Source organism: Triplophysa dalaica, chromosome 5 (genome assembly GCF_015846415.1).
Source record: "Triplophysa dalaica isolate WHDGS20190420 chromosome 5, ASM1584641v1, whole genome shotgun sequence".
Lineage (NCBI taxonomy): Eukaryota > Metazoa > Chordata > Actinopteri > Cypriniformes > Nemacheilidae > Triplophysa > Triplophysa dalaica.
Window position 1 is genome coordinate 11,333,225 of NC_079546.1, and position 18,086 is coordinate 11,351,310.

Genomic DNA, 18,086 nt, shown 5'->3' on the forward strand with positions numbered 1-18,086 from the left:
TTTTTCCCAAAGAGACTTGCAACATGAGGAAAACAACAAAGTGATTCCTCTTAGGAGGCACTACGGATGAAACAGAATAAGAAAGATTAATGCAGGATGAAAGAACAGCTAATATGAATAGATATCTTAATGTCTTCGATTGGCTAATACCACTTGCACAGGAAAACAGTACCAATGTTGGGTCCTTAAATCTCTTTCTTATTTCGTTCTATCAAGAAATATCTGACTTGATGACGTCAGAATAAAATGTAGACATACACCACTTTTCAAAGTTTAGGGTGATGTCTTTATTTATTAATATATATACTTGTTCTTATTTGAGAAAAACACAATGCCAAACACTGTCTGCTTGAGCAACAGAAACATACCATAAAATCATAGTTTTATCATGCAAAATTACAAGATTTAATGATATATAATATTTGTTACCCTGTTTTCCTTTAAATTTGCTGTCTTTTTGTGTAAATTTAAAGTTTTTGACCGTATTTCAAAAATAAACTTAATTCAAATCTTATTTAAAAAACAGAAACTCCATGGCAGCCGGGGTGCCATAAATAAAGTGTAAAATAACGTTTTTTCTTTGTAAAATTTCAAATTTTCTTTTAAATTTGGAGTCTTTCCAGTAATTGTACTTCTTTGACTGTATTACAAATAAAATACAATTCTGTAAAATTACGTGTTTTTTTTTTTACAGTAAAGGCTATGTAGAGAAACCACAGTACAACATGACATATAAAGAAAACATTTTTTTATCGGTTTTGAAGAAAATCACGAGGATGATGTAGAAGTTGCTGAAAGTTGTAGAAATTCCCTAATTTTTCCATCTCTGTCGGGCATTAACTGTCTCATATTTAGTATACAAAGAGGCGCGAGGCATCAGAGAGACAGAAAGCGAGAGAGGATGCATACCGGTTATGTTGAACAGAGAGAGGCTACGTTTACACGATGAAAAAAGGAACAGTTATTCTTTTGCTTTTTGGAAACGTTTCACGTACACACGACAGCGTTATCAAAACGATCCGTGTTTACAGAGAACTGTGAAAACGACAAAAAAGCTGTATTACACATGCCACGCCAGTAGTTGGTGACATTCCTTGGTAAAGAATCAATACCAGATTTCCCTAAGAAAGGGACGATTGGGGCGCAAGTTATAAGAGGGCGCAAGTTGCAATTTTATATATATGTTTAAATATTTTAGTGTATTTAAGTAAATATTCCAGTATTTAAAATTGATTAGTAATCTGTGTACACTCATGACATTTTAAGAAAGCAAGAGAGAATGAGAGTAAATAAATAAAATAAATAGTGTGTATGCTGTAAAATCAAATGTGTGTATGGTTAGCAGTTCTTACGATCTCTTAAAGTAATATGTTGCCAGATCTTCATAGGTAAAAACAAACAACAAAGACTAATTGAAAATAACCCAAAGAAACCCAAATAGGCTATGTTTTATAAGACCACAAAAACTCAAATTTCCGTAACTGAGCATTTTTTTTTACAAAAAAAGTGCAGAGCTTTATGAGCTAAAGACCAAATATCTAGCATAAAAAGCGCTTAAAAATAAATGAACATGGTAACACTTCAAAGGAGCGCTCCGTGATACAGCCATTCGAGCATAAACAAAACAAAGCTCGCCTGTCAACAGTAGTTTACTTTAAATTAAAGTAAAGTCTTTTGCCGAAAAAAAGCAGGCTTATATTCTTATTTACAGCTGCAAAAAGCTAGAACAGCTATACCAGTGTGACAATCATCACTTAATGTAGGAGTGACTATACCTGTTCCATACACACATGGAATGATAATTTAGTGAATTCTCTCCCGTATTTAAATGCGATTGTGTGCATGGCGTAACACGATGAAAGACAGCAGGCTTACTGGACTTGCACTACTGAACATTTAACTTTAGATTAAAATGAACTGTGAGGAGTTGCTTAAACGGAGGAGGAGAGTAATCTTCAAACAGCCATAAGCAAGGTTTATCATATATATATTCATTATTTTTGTGGCATTTCTTGAGTAGCCTATTTGGAATTTGCGTGTGTGAGAGCTTTATTTGGGTGGGGGATTCTGTGCGTACCCTTAGAAAAAATCTTTTTAGACCAGTATCCGACAAGTGGGCAGACGGAAGGGAAGGATTAGCAAACATGCTATTAACAAAACACAGCTGTCTTCAAAACTAAAATCAATCCAGGGTAAATACAGACATGGGGTGGACTCTGGACGGCAGAGAGATCACAGACGAGTAGTTTTATGTTTTATGAGTTGTGCGACCAAATATGGGGTGGATCGCCTGCAACACGAGTGATGCAAACTGGCATAAACCGGCTGATATAAGCGCCGAAGATTCCCTGACCTGACCCCAGAAGGGTTGCTAGAAAAACAGCGAGATCAAAATAAACAAACAGTTTGAGTTTTCAGAGAGCAAAGCTCCATCATATTCACACACACTAGAACCTGATGTGTAGTATTGAACATTAAGGTATATCTGGAGGTCTGCATTAATTCCTCTGCTGCTCTGGAGTCACCACAAGGCCACTCAACCGAATACAGGCCAGGAATGAAAGCAGAAGGAAATAGGAGGATGTGAATTTAAACCTTTGCCCACAGCAGGGTTCAGTCTGTCAGATCACACCTGCTACCGTTCAGCAAAGAGACGGCATATGATTTCCTTTATAACTCACATCTGCAGTTACATTAGAAAACATTACAGATGTGAAGAAACGCCTATTTTCCTCAATTAGTTTGAAAGAGTCAATTAGTCATAAATATGTATTATACATTTACTCTATATCATACGTACTGTAGCCTAGAGAGTGTTAAAAATCCTATGTAATTAGCTGTTGGAGTTAAATTAAGCTGACTGCAGCGCTGTTACAGTGTGAATCGTGTCTGAATGGTTGTGATTTGACTCCAGCAGTGTTGATGATGGTCTGTAGAGACGACTGACAGAGAAGTGAACCTTAACACACAATCTGTCATTCATACATTTACCTTCACCTTCTCCAACTCAACACAGCTCTACTGGATTACGGTTTTGACAAAACATTCATGAAATATGATTAAATAGGTTGTGAAGTAGATGATAGTCAAGTGCAAGTACACTAAACATCCTGCAGTAAGTAGAGTGCACTACACTTTAGTTCATGTCATATGACATTGTAACAATGTCCTTAACTGTTCGTTGTACAATTCCCACATATCCCTCCTTAGATTTTCTAAAATATCCTCATCCTTCAACAGCTACATTAGAAGCTAAGTCGGTGCTTGATCAGAGCTTATTTCTGACTTCATATTTTCCTTTAAAAACCATAAAACGTTGATTTGCTTTACGTTTCTTAGTCATTCTTAGAGTTGCTGATGTTTTCTAGGCTAATTGGCATCACATTCACACTCCTGTCAAACACTGAATTTTAACTCCACATGCAGCATAAAGGACTCCAGATGAGGCTACGGTCCCTGATTTAAAGCAATCTGCTGTTCACACACACGTTGGGTTATCACGTTTTACAAAGACTTTCCATAGACTTTTCCTGCACCCCCTCACTTATCCCCTTTTGTGCATTTAACATTTTCAAATGAACAACATTTAGTTTGATTTATAAGCTGTTTACTCATTAGGACCCTAAACTACTGGTATTACTATCTTTGTGGGGACATTTGGTCCTCAGACTGTAGGATTTACAGGACCACACACACATTCTCGGTCCACATCACCTCCAGACGCCCTGCAGTCTGCTCCCGCATGTGAGCTCTTAACACAGGCAGTGGGGCAGAAGAGAGCAGCCCTTCACAGAACTGTAGTGATGCCTGAGGAGAAAAGCCTCTAGAGAGGGTCAAACAGATGCTCTCATAGCGCACACAGTTCACTTCAGTTGAAGTTTTTATCCGTGTGCCATCAAAGAACCATTTTTATATATATTTCAATTGCCCTTCTATTATGTTTTGTGCTCCATAATTTTAATTTGCTCAGAATTTATGAAAGTTAACATTTTTTGCAGGTAGTCTGACATGGTTTTGTCTTCATCACTTTCCTATATTAAAATGCCCCACTGCAAAGCCTTGGATTGGAAGCATTATTTGATATGTTGGCGTAATTTAAACTGAAAAATGCAGATAGCGCGAAACAAATAGAGTGACCCCCGCCCCCTTTTAAAATAACCAATAGAGTTTCCTTTATGACATACTGTCAGCCTGGCAGAGCTGCATTAAACAGCGTAATAGCCACAGTAGTGTAAGGATTTACATAGTCGAATCAGAATTGTCACGTCTTGCCTATAGGTGACTGGTAGTCGAATCGCACGTGTGGGGACAAAACCCAAAAACAATCAAACATTGCTTTACACATTGTGTTTAGAACAGAATGTACTTGAATAAAAAAATTAGCCAGATTCATGGCACAGTGTGCCATATAAATGTGTTAGACAAAATGTCTGAAATGCAAATATTCAAAACAAAAGTCATTAATAGTAAAATTAATGGACATTTTCCTTAAACATCACATTACAATGCTGTGCCATACAATAGACCAGATCTCGCCTCAAAACTATTTTTAAAACTCAATAATAATTCATTATTTCTTACAATCGGGACTCTTCAGATTCTAAATCGGATTTGATTGGACGAAAACTTTGACAAGACGCAGAAGTGTAAAGCGTGATGTCATGGAAATTCTAGATTTTTTTAGCGCACATGCCAGACTGTCAGTTATGAACACTTAGATCTTCTAATTGGGATTTTTGTCAGCGTGTGGGAGCATATGGGTTTATTGATGTCCTAAGTGCTGAATTACTTTTAATAAAAGGAAAGAACTTTAATATTGACTTCAATGGGTCTTTAAATATTACTATAATGTAAGATCACTTACTTGCAGTGATGGGGTGTTTGTTACAGATTTAAGTTGAATCCTGCCTATTTATAATCATGATACAGTGCCTACATCATTCTCAGAAACAACGCCTTTGACTGTTGCACATAGACTGATTGATTCTATCAAACACAGAGTGTTCCCTCATCCTAACCTGTTAACACACTCAGTTTCAGTGACTGTGAATGCAGTATTACTGCTATTAGATCTCCAGCTGGTATCCGCTCTCTAATGATGTCTGCTCTATGAGCTCTGACTGTCCATTCTGTTCATCCACAAATCACAGCTTACAGGAGGCTGCTGAAATGGAGAGAAGTCTTTAGAGGTGAAAGGCAATAACAGTGATCAAGTTCAGGTGTTCACTACAAATCACAGCAGAACGGAGGGACACAAACATGTTTTATCAGCTCGTCAGGCCGGGTGAAAATATCATGAAACAGATCAGTGAGCTGAGGACATTGTCCAGTAACACTCCAGTAGTTTTCCGCTCTTCATTTCCTATTCATCTTTATCAGTAATTGGAAGAGAAAGAGAGCCGAGGTTGGTTATTATTTGAACTTTTTTCCTTTCTGCCTACAGCCCAGTTGGAAAGCGAACAAGAGCCAGAAACAGAAAAACAGACGAAATTCAAAGCTGTGAATTTCCACTTAAATGTGTGACAGTAAAATGATAAGTACATAGCGGCAGTAAGACAAAGGAATGTTGATAGTGAAAATGTGTTGTTGGAATACTTAAAACATTAAATATGTTGTATGTTGAAAACATAATTGATTTCCTCTTTTTTTCTCCTCAACACACTGTAGAGTATGTTCTTTTCTTTAGTTCCAAGAATGGGCTTTACAAAAACTAGAGACAAAGCCTTACCAGACACCAGTAGCAAACTAAGAATTAAAATCTTGTAGCGTTTGCTCATTTTGAAGGCCAAGAAACAAGGTTAACCACCTGGCACCCGGGTACAACACACATCATTAGCACTCAGTGGGACAAGTCAGTGAGACAGTTTATACTGTAACCTCATTTTTGACCTTTGACTAAATGTCAGTGTTAATACTAAAGTAAACAAAGAAACAACAACAATAACAACAAAAGCAGATTATAACACATGTTTTTAGTTCAGGAGAAACTCAATCATATTGTTTCACATTTAATCCTGCAGAATGTCAAATGAACTATTGGCCGTGTAACCTACACAGTGTGAGCGTGTCAACAGCCATTAAATCTAATGTCTGTTGGAGTGCTGTTCCATTTAAGTGCTGTACCTAGATCAGTTCCACCACTATAGAGACTCTCAACACTTCAGTACTGACAAACACTTGACTTTAAGAGATGAGAACTAAAGAGAGGAGACATGTGTACTTACGTATGGATATATGTATTCAGCCATGCATTTAAGGCTAAAATGGCTTTTATGATATAAACTCTTCTTATGTGAATTCGAGTTCTTTTTTAAAATATATTCATCAAATCAAACCTGTCAAATTGAACCTGCTCATGGATTGAGAATATTTTATCAATAACTTCAAACAATCGTTTAATATAATATTTCTATTGCACTCAATATAGGCACAAAATCTTTGGGGAAATTTTAAAGCGACCTCTGCCAGTTCGGTTGAACTAGTAGAACCTTGTGATGAGGCAATAGCTGGAGGCATGCTAGAATTCATAAGCCAGAGGTGTTTTATGCTCAGAGGCAAACCATCCAAAGCTGCATGCAGGCAGAGACATGATCAATGTCCAGGAAAAGTTCAATATTCAAAAAAGCGGTCAATCAGCAAGCAAATCCACATCAGTAGACAACAGGGGAGTAATTCAATAAACAGGCAAAATGATCGATTCGCAATATAACAAACAATGACAAAGGAAAACCGCTTGGCAAGTAACGCATAAAACTGACACATATAGCATTTTGAATATAAACTCAGCAGCAACCAAATGTTATCAGAACTTTCATTTTAATATTTAATCTGGTGTGAGAAACTGGTTTAAACCTGTTAACTGTCGGAGCCCTTTTTGAGCCTACACATGTTGGAATTAAAATGGCGGTAACTCATGAATTCTTTGGAATACAGACTTACGGTAGGTCTCGTTTGAAAAAAAAGTAGCTGATTATTGCTAAAAAAAAGTTGTTTGGTTAATTGTAAAAAATAAATAAAAAAAGTTTATGTTTTTCTTTGATTAAAAATTACATAAAAAATACGGGTCGCAAAAGAATAACAAAAAATCTAAGCACACTCTCTATAAAAAAATAATCAATTACTCTCCCTACATAAACAATTTAAAAAAACACCAAAGAAATATGTATTCTAGACCTTTCCAATGATATATAGTTGTCATGATTCGATTAGAAATTACATGCACAATATTGACGCAAACTTAGGTGTCCCGCATACGGAACGGGTGACCGTTAGCAGGCAACGTTATAAAATTTACTTACTATAACGGTTGGGTAGTTTAAAAGGGATCGTTTACATTTGTTTCTTTAAACGTCACCAGTATAAACTTCCAAATCTACTGAGGGGTAATTAAACGTAGAGCAAATCGTGTCAAAATAGGTCATATTTTATGTTTTAAAAAATGTGTTTTAAGTTAAGAACATTTAATCAAGTTGATATTTGACAGACGTTGATGTTTTAATATTTAAATGATTTATTATATATTCTGTCAAGTCATGATGCCCATGAGTGTGTCGTGCTGCTGTTTTTGGTTCTAATATTCCAACCGTCAACCAACAAAGTTTTTGACGGACGTAATAACATACAAAAAGAGTTAACTTTAATTATAAAACATTGTAAATCAGGGAGTTATTAATTTGATGGCAAGTAAACCAAAAACGTAGGGAAAGTATTGAAACACACAAGCTTCACACACAAAATCCTTTATCATAGTAAACTGTGACACGCACCTGATCTTCAATCTCTGGTGCCATGTACTCAGAAGCAACAGAACAAATCCTTGATAATCAAACCAACCAACCAATCAATATTCCCCATTTATGACATACTATTTTCTATTTCTTGTATCCTCTCGCTCAATAAGGCAATCTGTGCTTTATTTACAACATACACATGGCAGATGCTTCACACACAGGATCGATTCCATTCAAAGACATGCTCATTTGTACATGAGGGTCGGGAGGGTGAGAGGCGTTATAGACACAATCTTATTGCTGAAAAACTGAACCTGATCACTGGTGCCTTTAGTATAAAGATGCAGTTAAACACACTACGAGAGTTTTTTTATATAAAGACTACTGTATGTGAATGTGTGGGGTTTCTTTGAGGATGTGCTTTATGGTTCGCTGGGTACCAATGTGAGTTAATTTACTGATTATTTTATCCTTAATCCACCATTAAATATAAATGTCCAGATGAATGTGTGTGACCTGCATCGTGCTGTTATGGCTCAGTGCTGAATGAGATGATCTCTGTGGCCTGAAACACAAGCAGACTCATTTGGACAGAGGCAGCACAGTCAGCAGAGGATTTGCAGCACAATGAGTCTGAAGCGACTCCCAGAATACTGATCAGCTTTCATCTTCAACAGTCACACACACATACTGCTCTGAGATCAGCTGGAGGAGATTTCACGATGCTTTGGTCTGAAAGGACTCTCAGGTGGAGCTAGAAATGGGAGGTGAGAACGGGAAACTGGAGTTTGTTGTTGATGGATTCTCGCTGGGAACATCATGAATTATGTATCTGCACAGAATACTGTATGTGGAAGAGATTTCAGATTTGCAGGAGATGATGGTTGAATTGAATCTTATATTGCACTCACATTGGCTGTTTCTGGAGTGGAGGTTCTTGTGGGTGAATCTTGACTAACTGACTTAGATGTGATCAGGATTTGATGGTAACCTGGTGTTTTCACAATGTGCACACAGCATTTCTGCGGGTTCTTTTAGAATTAGTTTTCACTGTAAAAAACAATTTCTGAGGTCAAATCTTAGGCAAATGAATAGGTTTCACGCTATAGATTTTAATGTAAAACAGCCTTGCAGATGCTATGCTTTTTCAAATCCAAGTTAGGCACACTGAGTTCCAACCAAGTTCATTCTGTTTCAAGCTTTGAGTCTGAAACTCTGGATGTGACATTCTGTCAATGACAAAAATCTGTTTGTTTTCACTGACACACTGAAACATCTCAACAATGACATCACATTGACGGTAGGGGATCAATCTACAGCGCTTTGCTATAGCAAACAAACCAATGCTTTGACAAAGACACACTATCCCCACCCAAACTTCCTCCATGTCGAAAGACACATATTTCAAGCAAAAATATTGAGAGACTTTCACATTGTGAACATACAAAACAGTTCGAACACCTCTTACGGGCGATTTATGGTAATTGGATGGATGGATTCATCACAGAGCACCGGTGCACGCTTCGTGTGTTTGAGCACTGAAGTCTTTAGGCCGTGAGGGATTGTTGGGTCAGAAGGCTGCTGACAGAGTGAACATGAAAAATAGCATGAAATGGAGCAAGAGTGCAGAAGAAGTAAATAAAGAAGAAGGGAGGAAAGTTGGGAAGAAGGGAGATGAAACAGCCACTTCAGTGTAAGTCAAGCTGCTGAGACCTCAGCTGAAAGTCAGACTCTTTGTTAAATATGTATGAGATTTTTGAGGGGAAAGAAGCTATTTTAGGTTGTCTAAACTCTGATCTGACTGACTTTGACATGACCTTCTGTTACTCTTACACAAAGGACACACTGAATCTAGCCCATAAAATCTCAATGACATAAGAATTCTACTTTTGATTAAACAAATTATTTGTTTCATGGAGTGAATTAAACTGATCCTGGAGAAGAAAAAATAAAGCACTTATCCTGCTAAAGTGATGGTAATGATGACGAGGGCTGTCAGAGTCCTAAAAACAAAAATGAAAGCATCTCGGAGTCAGAGGACAAATATTTGCAGAAGCTTTTGAGATAAATGTAGAGTAAAGAGAGAAAGTGAGGACAACGAGAAATGAGGGCCATTGTTTGGTTGAGACTGAAGTCTGTTTTCAGTGCACGTATCCCAGAATCCCCTAACGTGAAGAGCGATCTGGAGAGCTCAATCATTGTTGAAGAGAAACAAGAAAATACAACACTTCACTCACAGAAGAGGACAGACCAGACGAGTGTTTTCTTAAGATTTTCTTAGTTCAAAGTGTGAAGCAAAGATCATATTAAAGAATACATAACTAGGGATGTCTAAGGTCCTACTTTGGTTTACAGAGTGTCCAACAACAAGTTCATGTACAGAGAAGGTGTAACAACACTATTATTTCGTAATAATAGGTAATTATTCTTACCTTACTTCTTGGCTGACTCTAAAATGGTTCATTCCGCGATTCATCAATCTAATCCCATCATTTCTGCTAGTTTGTCTGTGATTGGTCAGATGTTCTATGAGGCTCACGAGCTACAGTGTTTGGGGGAGAAGAGTGAAGTTTTTGTGGGCAGTCCTAGCAAAACGTAGGCGGGGACCATATGTAGTGACGTAAATCCGTGGCGGTTCACGAATCGGACTAGAGACTCAGAGTCCACTCCATTTTTTCCAAGCCAATAACTCTGTTATTCATTCACCTGCGAATTAAAAACTTGACAGACTGCTAACTTTCAAACACAGCAACATGACACACCGCATGAAATGCGGATGAAATTTCATGATCTCATGTTATGTACTCTTTAAACATGTTGACATTGTTGTGTGTGTGTGTGTGTGTGTGTGTGTGCATCGTCTCTTGTTACTGCAGTACTGCTGACAAAAAGCCACAGGGAGGAGATGGAGTTCAGGCAACCCCATCGACTCCAGGTGACCCTCTATGACCCTGATCCCGGGAAACTGACAGGCAAAGATATCTAAAGTCAACCCCACAAAATCTTCTTCTGACCTCAAACTCACCAATTCAACAGCTGGTCACTAAGGAAATGCCATGTCATGCCACTCAAAGACAAGAGCACTTGAAAGAGAGTACAAAGATAAAAACTACAAAAAGTGGGTAAGAAATAAAGAACAGGGATATTGCGGTTACTCTTAAAAATCCAAGTCCGATTCAGAATCAGTACATCAGGTTAATTTTGACTTCCCCTGGGGTGTTGTTCTAATATGATGTAATGATGGATGTAATGATGAATGTAATTACTCTGCCCAGACTCATTTCTGCATCGGTTCTCGAGGAACTGAAGATGCAGTGAATTGAATAGATGTCATGACGCTTTGGACTTTGCACTCCATTGTAAGCCAGATCGTAGATCTCTGCATGCAGTGTCATTGATGTAATAATCGACTTCATTTCAAATAATAATTGACTTCATTTGAGGGTGTTTACGTCTGTGTTTTGATCCATTACCAACCACACATTTACATTCTTATGCTCCGAGTGCTCCGAGTGATCATTTATTCATGTGTGAAATCAACACGCTGTTTGGCAATCATAAAATACACACCAAAGAGCTAATTATTCAAAGACCCTTAAGAGTTTAATGTGCTGCGTAGGGGATTTCATGAGACACGGATCTAAAAAATGAATCAAAAATAGCACACATTGAGCTGTGATAAAAGTGCACTGATGTACATCTACATACTATAAACTTGTGCTTAAAGGACTAAGTGGGTGTGAACAATATTAAATACAAGCATACTGCTTACTTTTTATTGGAGTGTGTTATGAATTCGCCGCTGTAGGCTGCAGTTCACAGTCACAATGATTGGACCTTCCATCTCTGCATTTACCCTCTCATAATCTAGACGGTTAATAAGGGACCTCTCTTCCTCTATTTGTATCTTTTTTGACCCATTAAACCCCATCCAACTGTCTGTTCTAGTTCACAGCAGTCCATTTCTCCCTGTCTCTCCTGCTTATTCCTTCTAACATACATCACAGGCTTGTTAATGTTGTCTTTCTCACCTGGATGTGTTACATCAGATGAGTCCTGTCTCACACTTTTGTGGGAATACCTCATTTATTTTGCTCACGTGCACACAAATGCGCTCATACACACACACCTCAATGTTCACCAGATAAGACTCCTGAAGAGGCAAAAAAATAGAGGCAAATAAATAAATTTACAGTATAAAGCCTATAAAACCATTAAATAGGAAATAACAATAGTGCTGTTAAATTAATTAAGATAAAGTTGCCTAAAAGAGCAAATAGTCAAGCTTTTTAATCACCAATTTTACCAACCTAATCAGCCAGAAGGAAAATGCCAAAGGTACAAATGCTATGCAAATTAGAGTTGTTTAAAAAACTCACTGTGAACAGAATTAATAACACTCACTAAAGACTCTCTAAACAGCACTGTTTGAATACCCTTCGTTTTCATAAAGTTTCAAAAACAAGCCTTGACAATACAGAGGAGCTGCTCATGTTATTTCCCAAAATGTTATTTCATGACATCTTTGGTGAAAACCTCAATTCGATGTTACTGGATTTCTTAAGCCCACTAAGTTAGGGATAATGTTCAGGAAGCCGGTTGTTATCGCAGAAATAAGCCTGGACAGTGTGATCAGGACCTGACGCGAAGTGGAGGGTCTTGTATCACTCTAAAGGGGCTTATTTCGCGATAACATCCGGCTGCTTGTACATTATCCTGCTTATTACACGGCTACTTGGCACATGAGAAAAAACTGGACATGAAATGTGAATTAGAAATATTTGTTAAGATCATTTCGAATGCAGACCTTCTGCGAGGAAAAGCCATTTAGTTTCGGTTTTAAGGTAGAAACGACATTCAAATGTCATGAACAGGCAATTTAGTTTAATCATTTGTAAATATAATGTCATATATGTTATTAAAAGACATATTTATATTTAATTTGTAAAAAACCTGTCAAAATGATTTGGTGCATCCGGGTTAACCAGTGTTATTAGTTTTTAGAGGCTGTTATCTGGGAAAAACGAACCTGCAAATGTCGCGACTGGCCAATCAGAATCAAGCATTCCAATGAGCCATGTAATAATAGCCCCCAAACACACTCCAAACCAACAGTTTAGACAACAAGAGAACAAGAAGAGCTTCACTATACTTTGCAGATACTGTATACACACAAATAAAACCAGTGGCTTATTAAAAATTTCATGAAAGCCTAATATGTGAATTTTAGAACATTATTCATTCATTTGGCTTTTTCCTTACATAACCAGTCAAAAGAATGTTGTCCAGATTTTATGAACATGTAGTGAACTAAAATATGTATAATGATACAGATAAACAGGGTTTAAAGGGACAGTTCTGCTGAACACAAAGAAAGATATTTAGAAGAATGTTTATAACCATACATTTCTGGGGCACTATTGACTTCCATACCAGGAAACTACTATGGTAGTCGATGGTGCCCCGGAACAGTCTTTCGTATTCAATGAAACAAAGAAATTAATAAAGGTTTGGAACCATTTGAGAGTAAATAATGACAGAATTTAGATTTTTGGCTTAACCGTCCCTTTAAAAGTTGACTTACTTGTGTGTTACTGCAGTCTGATGCCCATCATGTCATTTCTCCTCTCTGTCATAATAAATCCAGTTACAGGATTACATCACACTTTATTGAACAGTCATATGAAAACCAGTTTGTCCAAATATTATCCGTGTTACAAAATGAGCCGCCTTTTGCTATTTGAGAGCGGATGAATTCATAAGATTTTCACTTTACTCACTGAGCTCCTCAAATCCCTTTTCACCAGCACATCACTGTCAGTCTGAGGGATTTTATCCTTAAGACCATTCGAAATGTCCATAAACACCTAAATATCATCTGCCGTTATTTAAAACTGCAATCTGGGGATAAGGAATTTGCGATTTTTTGTAGATATACAGTGTGTCCAATCATCATGGGGCCGATCAGCTACTGTAGACATTTCGGAACGTATCATTCCCGCTCATAGCTAAGGATTATGGGAACGATTCTCGCAATGGACAAAATATTTTACACAAGACACCAACACATTCAACATCACATGCTGCTGGAAATATCACAGCCATGTTCCTCTGTGGCATTTCCTCTAATCTGATTCCTGGGTTTTCACGACCTGGAGAGTTTCTCCTCGCTGTACTGAATCGATAAGAACAGAGCGCTGCAGATTTTAGAATGAGACGCTGAGGATACATGAGATTTATGATATCCTAACAGATCAAGACCTGAATTTATTGCACCCGTCTACCCAACAAAGAAAGTGAAAACATCCCAGCTTTCATCATACCTCAAGATCAAACACACAAAATTTGGATTAAGCACAATAGGGTCAGAGAGGCTTGGTCAATGCATCAACTAGATATATGGCATGGTTACTGATCGCCCAATACTGAACCAACAAGAAAGCAGAAGCGTCCACTAATTCTCATTTTCTTCACATCAACTCAAAACGTGACCACGATAAGTGTCATCATTCCCATCATGCACAGGGTAGGAAAAATATCTGAAGGTCACATGCATTATGGTTATGTCAACCTTAGGTATGCACAGATAAAGGGATTTAACCGGGTAGGTCGTGTTTGTGAATCAAGATACATGTGCGTGAAGGAATAACATCAGAGAACCGACAAAGTATGTTAATCCAGAAAACTGTCCTACAGCCTCGGGATTTAACACGGAGCTCACGGTGTCTCACCCAGAAAGCTCTGGATGAGAATCTAAACTCAACATCCAGCTCATCAAACACACATGCTTCTCTGCACTTTGTGGAAGTGATTAAACTGTTGACATTTGTCATGACATCAATACCCCTTTGCATCTGTTCAATTTGTCAATCATATGAAGCTGTCAAGATTGAGAAGAAACTGTACCCGCTCTGCCCATATTTGATTTGCTATTGATCTCTCTCTAAGACGCACTTACAGTAGATCAATGCAGGTCAGATAGATCGTCTTATGCTAAACGTCTTATACATTCCCTTGACCAACAAATGATGCGGTCCATAAAAATCTGCTTTGATATTGACAAAATAAACACACGTAGGAAAACATTCTTGACCAAGACTAAACAAAAATGGGAATATTGGTCTCCCAGTTTTTCGACTTCTAAACAAAGTTTCTGAAATTCTTCAATTTGGTATCAATGATCGCTCGCTCAGAGTGTTTCATTCACAACTTCAGTTTCAAGAATCCATTTTATTCTCTCACTCTGAGCAGCATCCTTTTTGATATACAAATTCACTCAATGTTTGAGCACCAGATGTTGAAAAAGGTTTCAGCAGTTTCCAGAATTCAAAGTAGGTCGAGACGGCTTGCGATACACAGATTTGTGGGTTAAAACGTTTAAATGAAAGGTTCTCCAAACACTGACTCTAGACGGTTTTATTTATTTATATTACTCTTTGCATTCTCACAACAGCTCCTGAAGTATCAAACAGACTGATTCTAGCAGTTGAGGGCATTTGTTGACGTTATATTTTGCTCAACCTGCTGCAAACAAAATGGATGAAGGGTATCATCGATACAAACACACTCAGCTCTGACTCTCCATGGACTCGGTGTATGACCTTCAATTTATTATGCGGTTTATTTTTTATTCCAATACAAAAGAAGGCGATTTTGGATGCATATGTGCATAGATGTCTCTTTGCAAAGTGACACTGCACTATACTTTTCCTAAAGTTATATATGAAGTACATAAAAAACCCTCATGAACCACAAGTTTGCATTTATGTTACCAACCCAATAAGGCTACAACTCTAACAGACACATCTTATAGCTAGAGCATTGTTGTAGATTTGTAATTTGACTTAATTTAAAAACTGTATTTTTGTTCTTTTTTTTGCATGAGCAGAATGACAGAATGTCCCTGTTTGGAGACCTGAGGGTCTGCAACTGCTTCAACACTCCACACACAGATGGTGCCTTTACATAACAGCGACGTTCATTACGTCCACATCGTTTCACAAATGAGGCCGAAATTCACTCTAAACCCATTTTAACCTTAAATCTCACACAATATTATGACCAAAAACAAATTGCGCCTAAAGAGAAAAGAAGGTGGTGAAAATCACTGGCCTCATTCAAGCGGTTGACCTGTTAGCAAAACACTCATGAGAAGAACAAGAGATTGTTCAGACGTTTGAAAAGATGCCAATGCTGCTCTGATCACATGAGATAATGCAGTCTGTCAGAGAGTTATTGATCATCCTGTAACCTTCACAGCATCACCGGTCATTACACATGAGTCTACTGAGCAGGTTTGCAACAGTAAAGCAGTTGCAGAACTCTTTATTTACAACTAAATCTCTGAGTTCCCGATCTCAGGTCCTATAAAACCCTACAAGAAAATTCAGCCTTGAAGCTGTTCGTTAGCCAGGCCGAGCTGGCAGTCCATCCTGGTCAAGCAACAGGTAAGCACAAACAAACAGCTGTTCTAACCAGCTTCAGGTGGCCAGGCTGTTTTGGAGGCTGGTTGACAAGCTTTAGAGGTTCGCAGACGGTGACAGATAGAAGAGATTGATGCTTTTATTCAGGTGAACACAGCAAACTGACGGGAACCCAATGGAGTGCAGAAAATCTGATGTGAGCTCACCACAACACACCCACAACCACATATCATACTTCACATGTACGGTGTGAGCTCTAACTGCAAAAACCAAAACACGATCTCAGATTCTCCCGAAAGGTTTTATTACCAATAAACACAAGAACTGAGTCGCCACCGACACCCCTAGTCTCCTTCACACAAACGCAGGAACAGAAAGCTGCACAGAGCCGACTGTCTGTACAAAAGAAATCCAGTATCCCATGAGAGGAACATATACTGGCCATTTAAAACGGATTGCTGAAGCACAGTTCACTTACCTAGTTTAGGGAGGGAATATTTGACTTTGAAGTAATCCTCGTAGAACTGCAGGAGTCTCTTGGTGATGTGCAGTGCGTAGTCTCCAGATCCGCTATGGATGGCGTCGGGTCTGGCGTACAGCCGAATCTACAACATGGGAATAAAAAGAACAAAACTGTAAGGTAAAGAAACTGTTGCACAAGAATAATCGTTTTGAATTCAAGAATAGGCTTCCCATGGTGAAAACACCTTTATATGGATTGTGAATGTTGCAATTGTTTTGGGATTTCACATTTCTCTTCTCCTCATTCAACGTGCAAAACATTAAATATATTTTGTATGTCATCAGTACGGTAGGACGTATAATGTTCTGCAGTATTGTAACGGGCTTATCGGTTGTGATACACAAGTTAAAACAGGGGTCAGATCTTACTGTGTGAGATTAAATCAGTTAAAAAGGATGAGACAACCAAGTGAAATATTTTACATTTTTGTGTATACAATAGGGGTGTGATTAGACACTTATCCCACGAGACGAGACACGACACATAAGACTGGGTTCACGAGAACAAGATTTTTAGACTATTTTAAAGAAATCCTTAATGATGAAATAGATAGGGAAAATGTGTAAATAATACAGAGTGTTTTGTCACAAACATGCTTTGTTTTCTTAACAGGCGCAGCTTTTAGTAAAGAGCTGTGGCTGTTTTCTCTATATGCTTTTTCATAGTGCTCAACTATGGAGGTGGAGGTCATACCACACCTCCAATCCTCCTTCCTCCACTGTCTGAACCCTCATAGCCTTTAGAGAAACAGTCAAAACTACATAAACACATCATCTTTTAAGCTAACATTGCACATACTGTAAGTAAGATACAGATTATCTGTTTTTGTAGAGGTTTGCCTGTGAATGTATTTAAAACAACGTAATGTGAACTTGCATTTGCTATACTTCTTGTGGTACAGTCAGCTCAGCTGCCTGCTCCCAAAGCGCTCCTGGCAGCGCGAACCGGCATAAACACACATGCTTTATAAGCACGAATCACTAGCGCGTGTATACATTAAAAAACGCTGGGAAAGTTGCGCTGCTTCATGAATCTTTTGTTTCGAATCAGTACTTGACTTCATTACTGAAACTCACATGTTTCACCACTAGGGGGTGTTGATTTGAAATTGAACTCATAAACCAGTGTCTACTATGGTTTTGGTGGTCAGCTATTACAATGTATATTTAAAAAACAGAAATGAATCAATTATGTTTGCATAAATCTATAGTCAGCTATCAGAAGATGGCCAAATACTACCTGACATAAAATCTAGAGAAATTTCACTGTTAACACAAAAGTAGGCAAAAATGATCATTTGGCTTTTAAATACAGAATATCCAAGATAAGTAGTTTTCAGTTATCTTCACACCATTTCATCAATGTTAGAACAAATGCACTCCTGATTTATTGGAATGGCAATAATTTGAT

The 18,086-nt window shown here is 37.9% G+C and overlaps 1 protein-coding gene across 3 annotated transcripts in view; it reads right to left on the reverse strand.

Moving 5' to 3' along the window:
• LOC130420645 (thyrotropin-releasing hormone-degrading ectoenzyme-like) overlaps positions 1-18,086 on the reverse strand; it is a 241,625-nt gene that overhangs the window by 40,810 nt on the left and 182,729 nt on the right. For all 3 annotated transcript variants that reach the window (XM_056748097.1, XM_056748095.1, XM_056748096.1), the window contains one exon: positions 16,632-16,758. In XM_056748097.1, the coding sequence (XP_056604075.1) occupies positions 16,632-16,758 (127 nt within the window). The remainder of the gene's footprint in view (positions 1-16,631; positions 16,759-18,086) is intronic.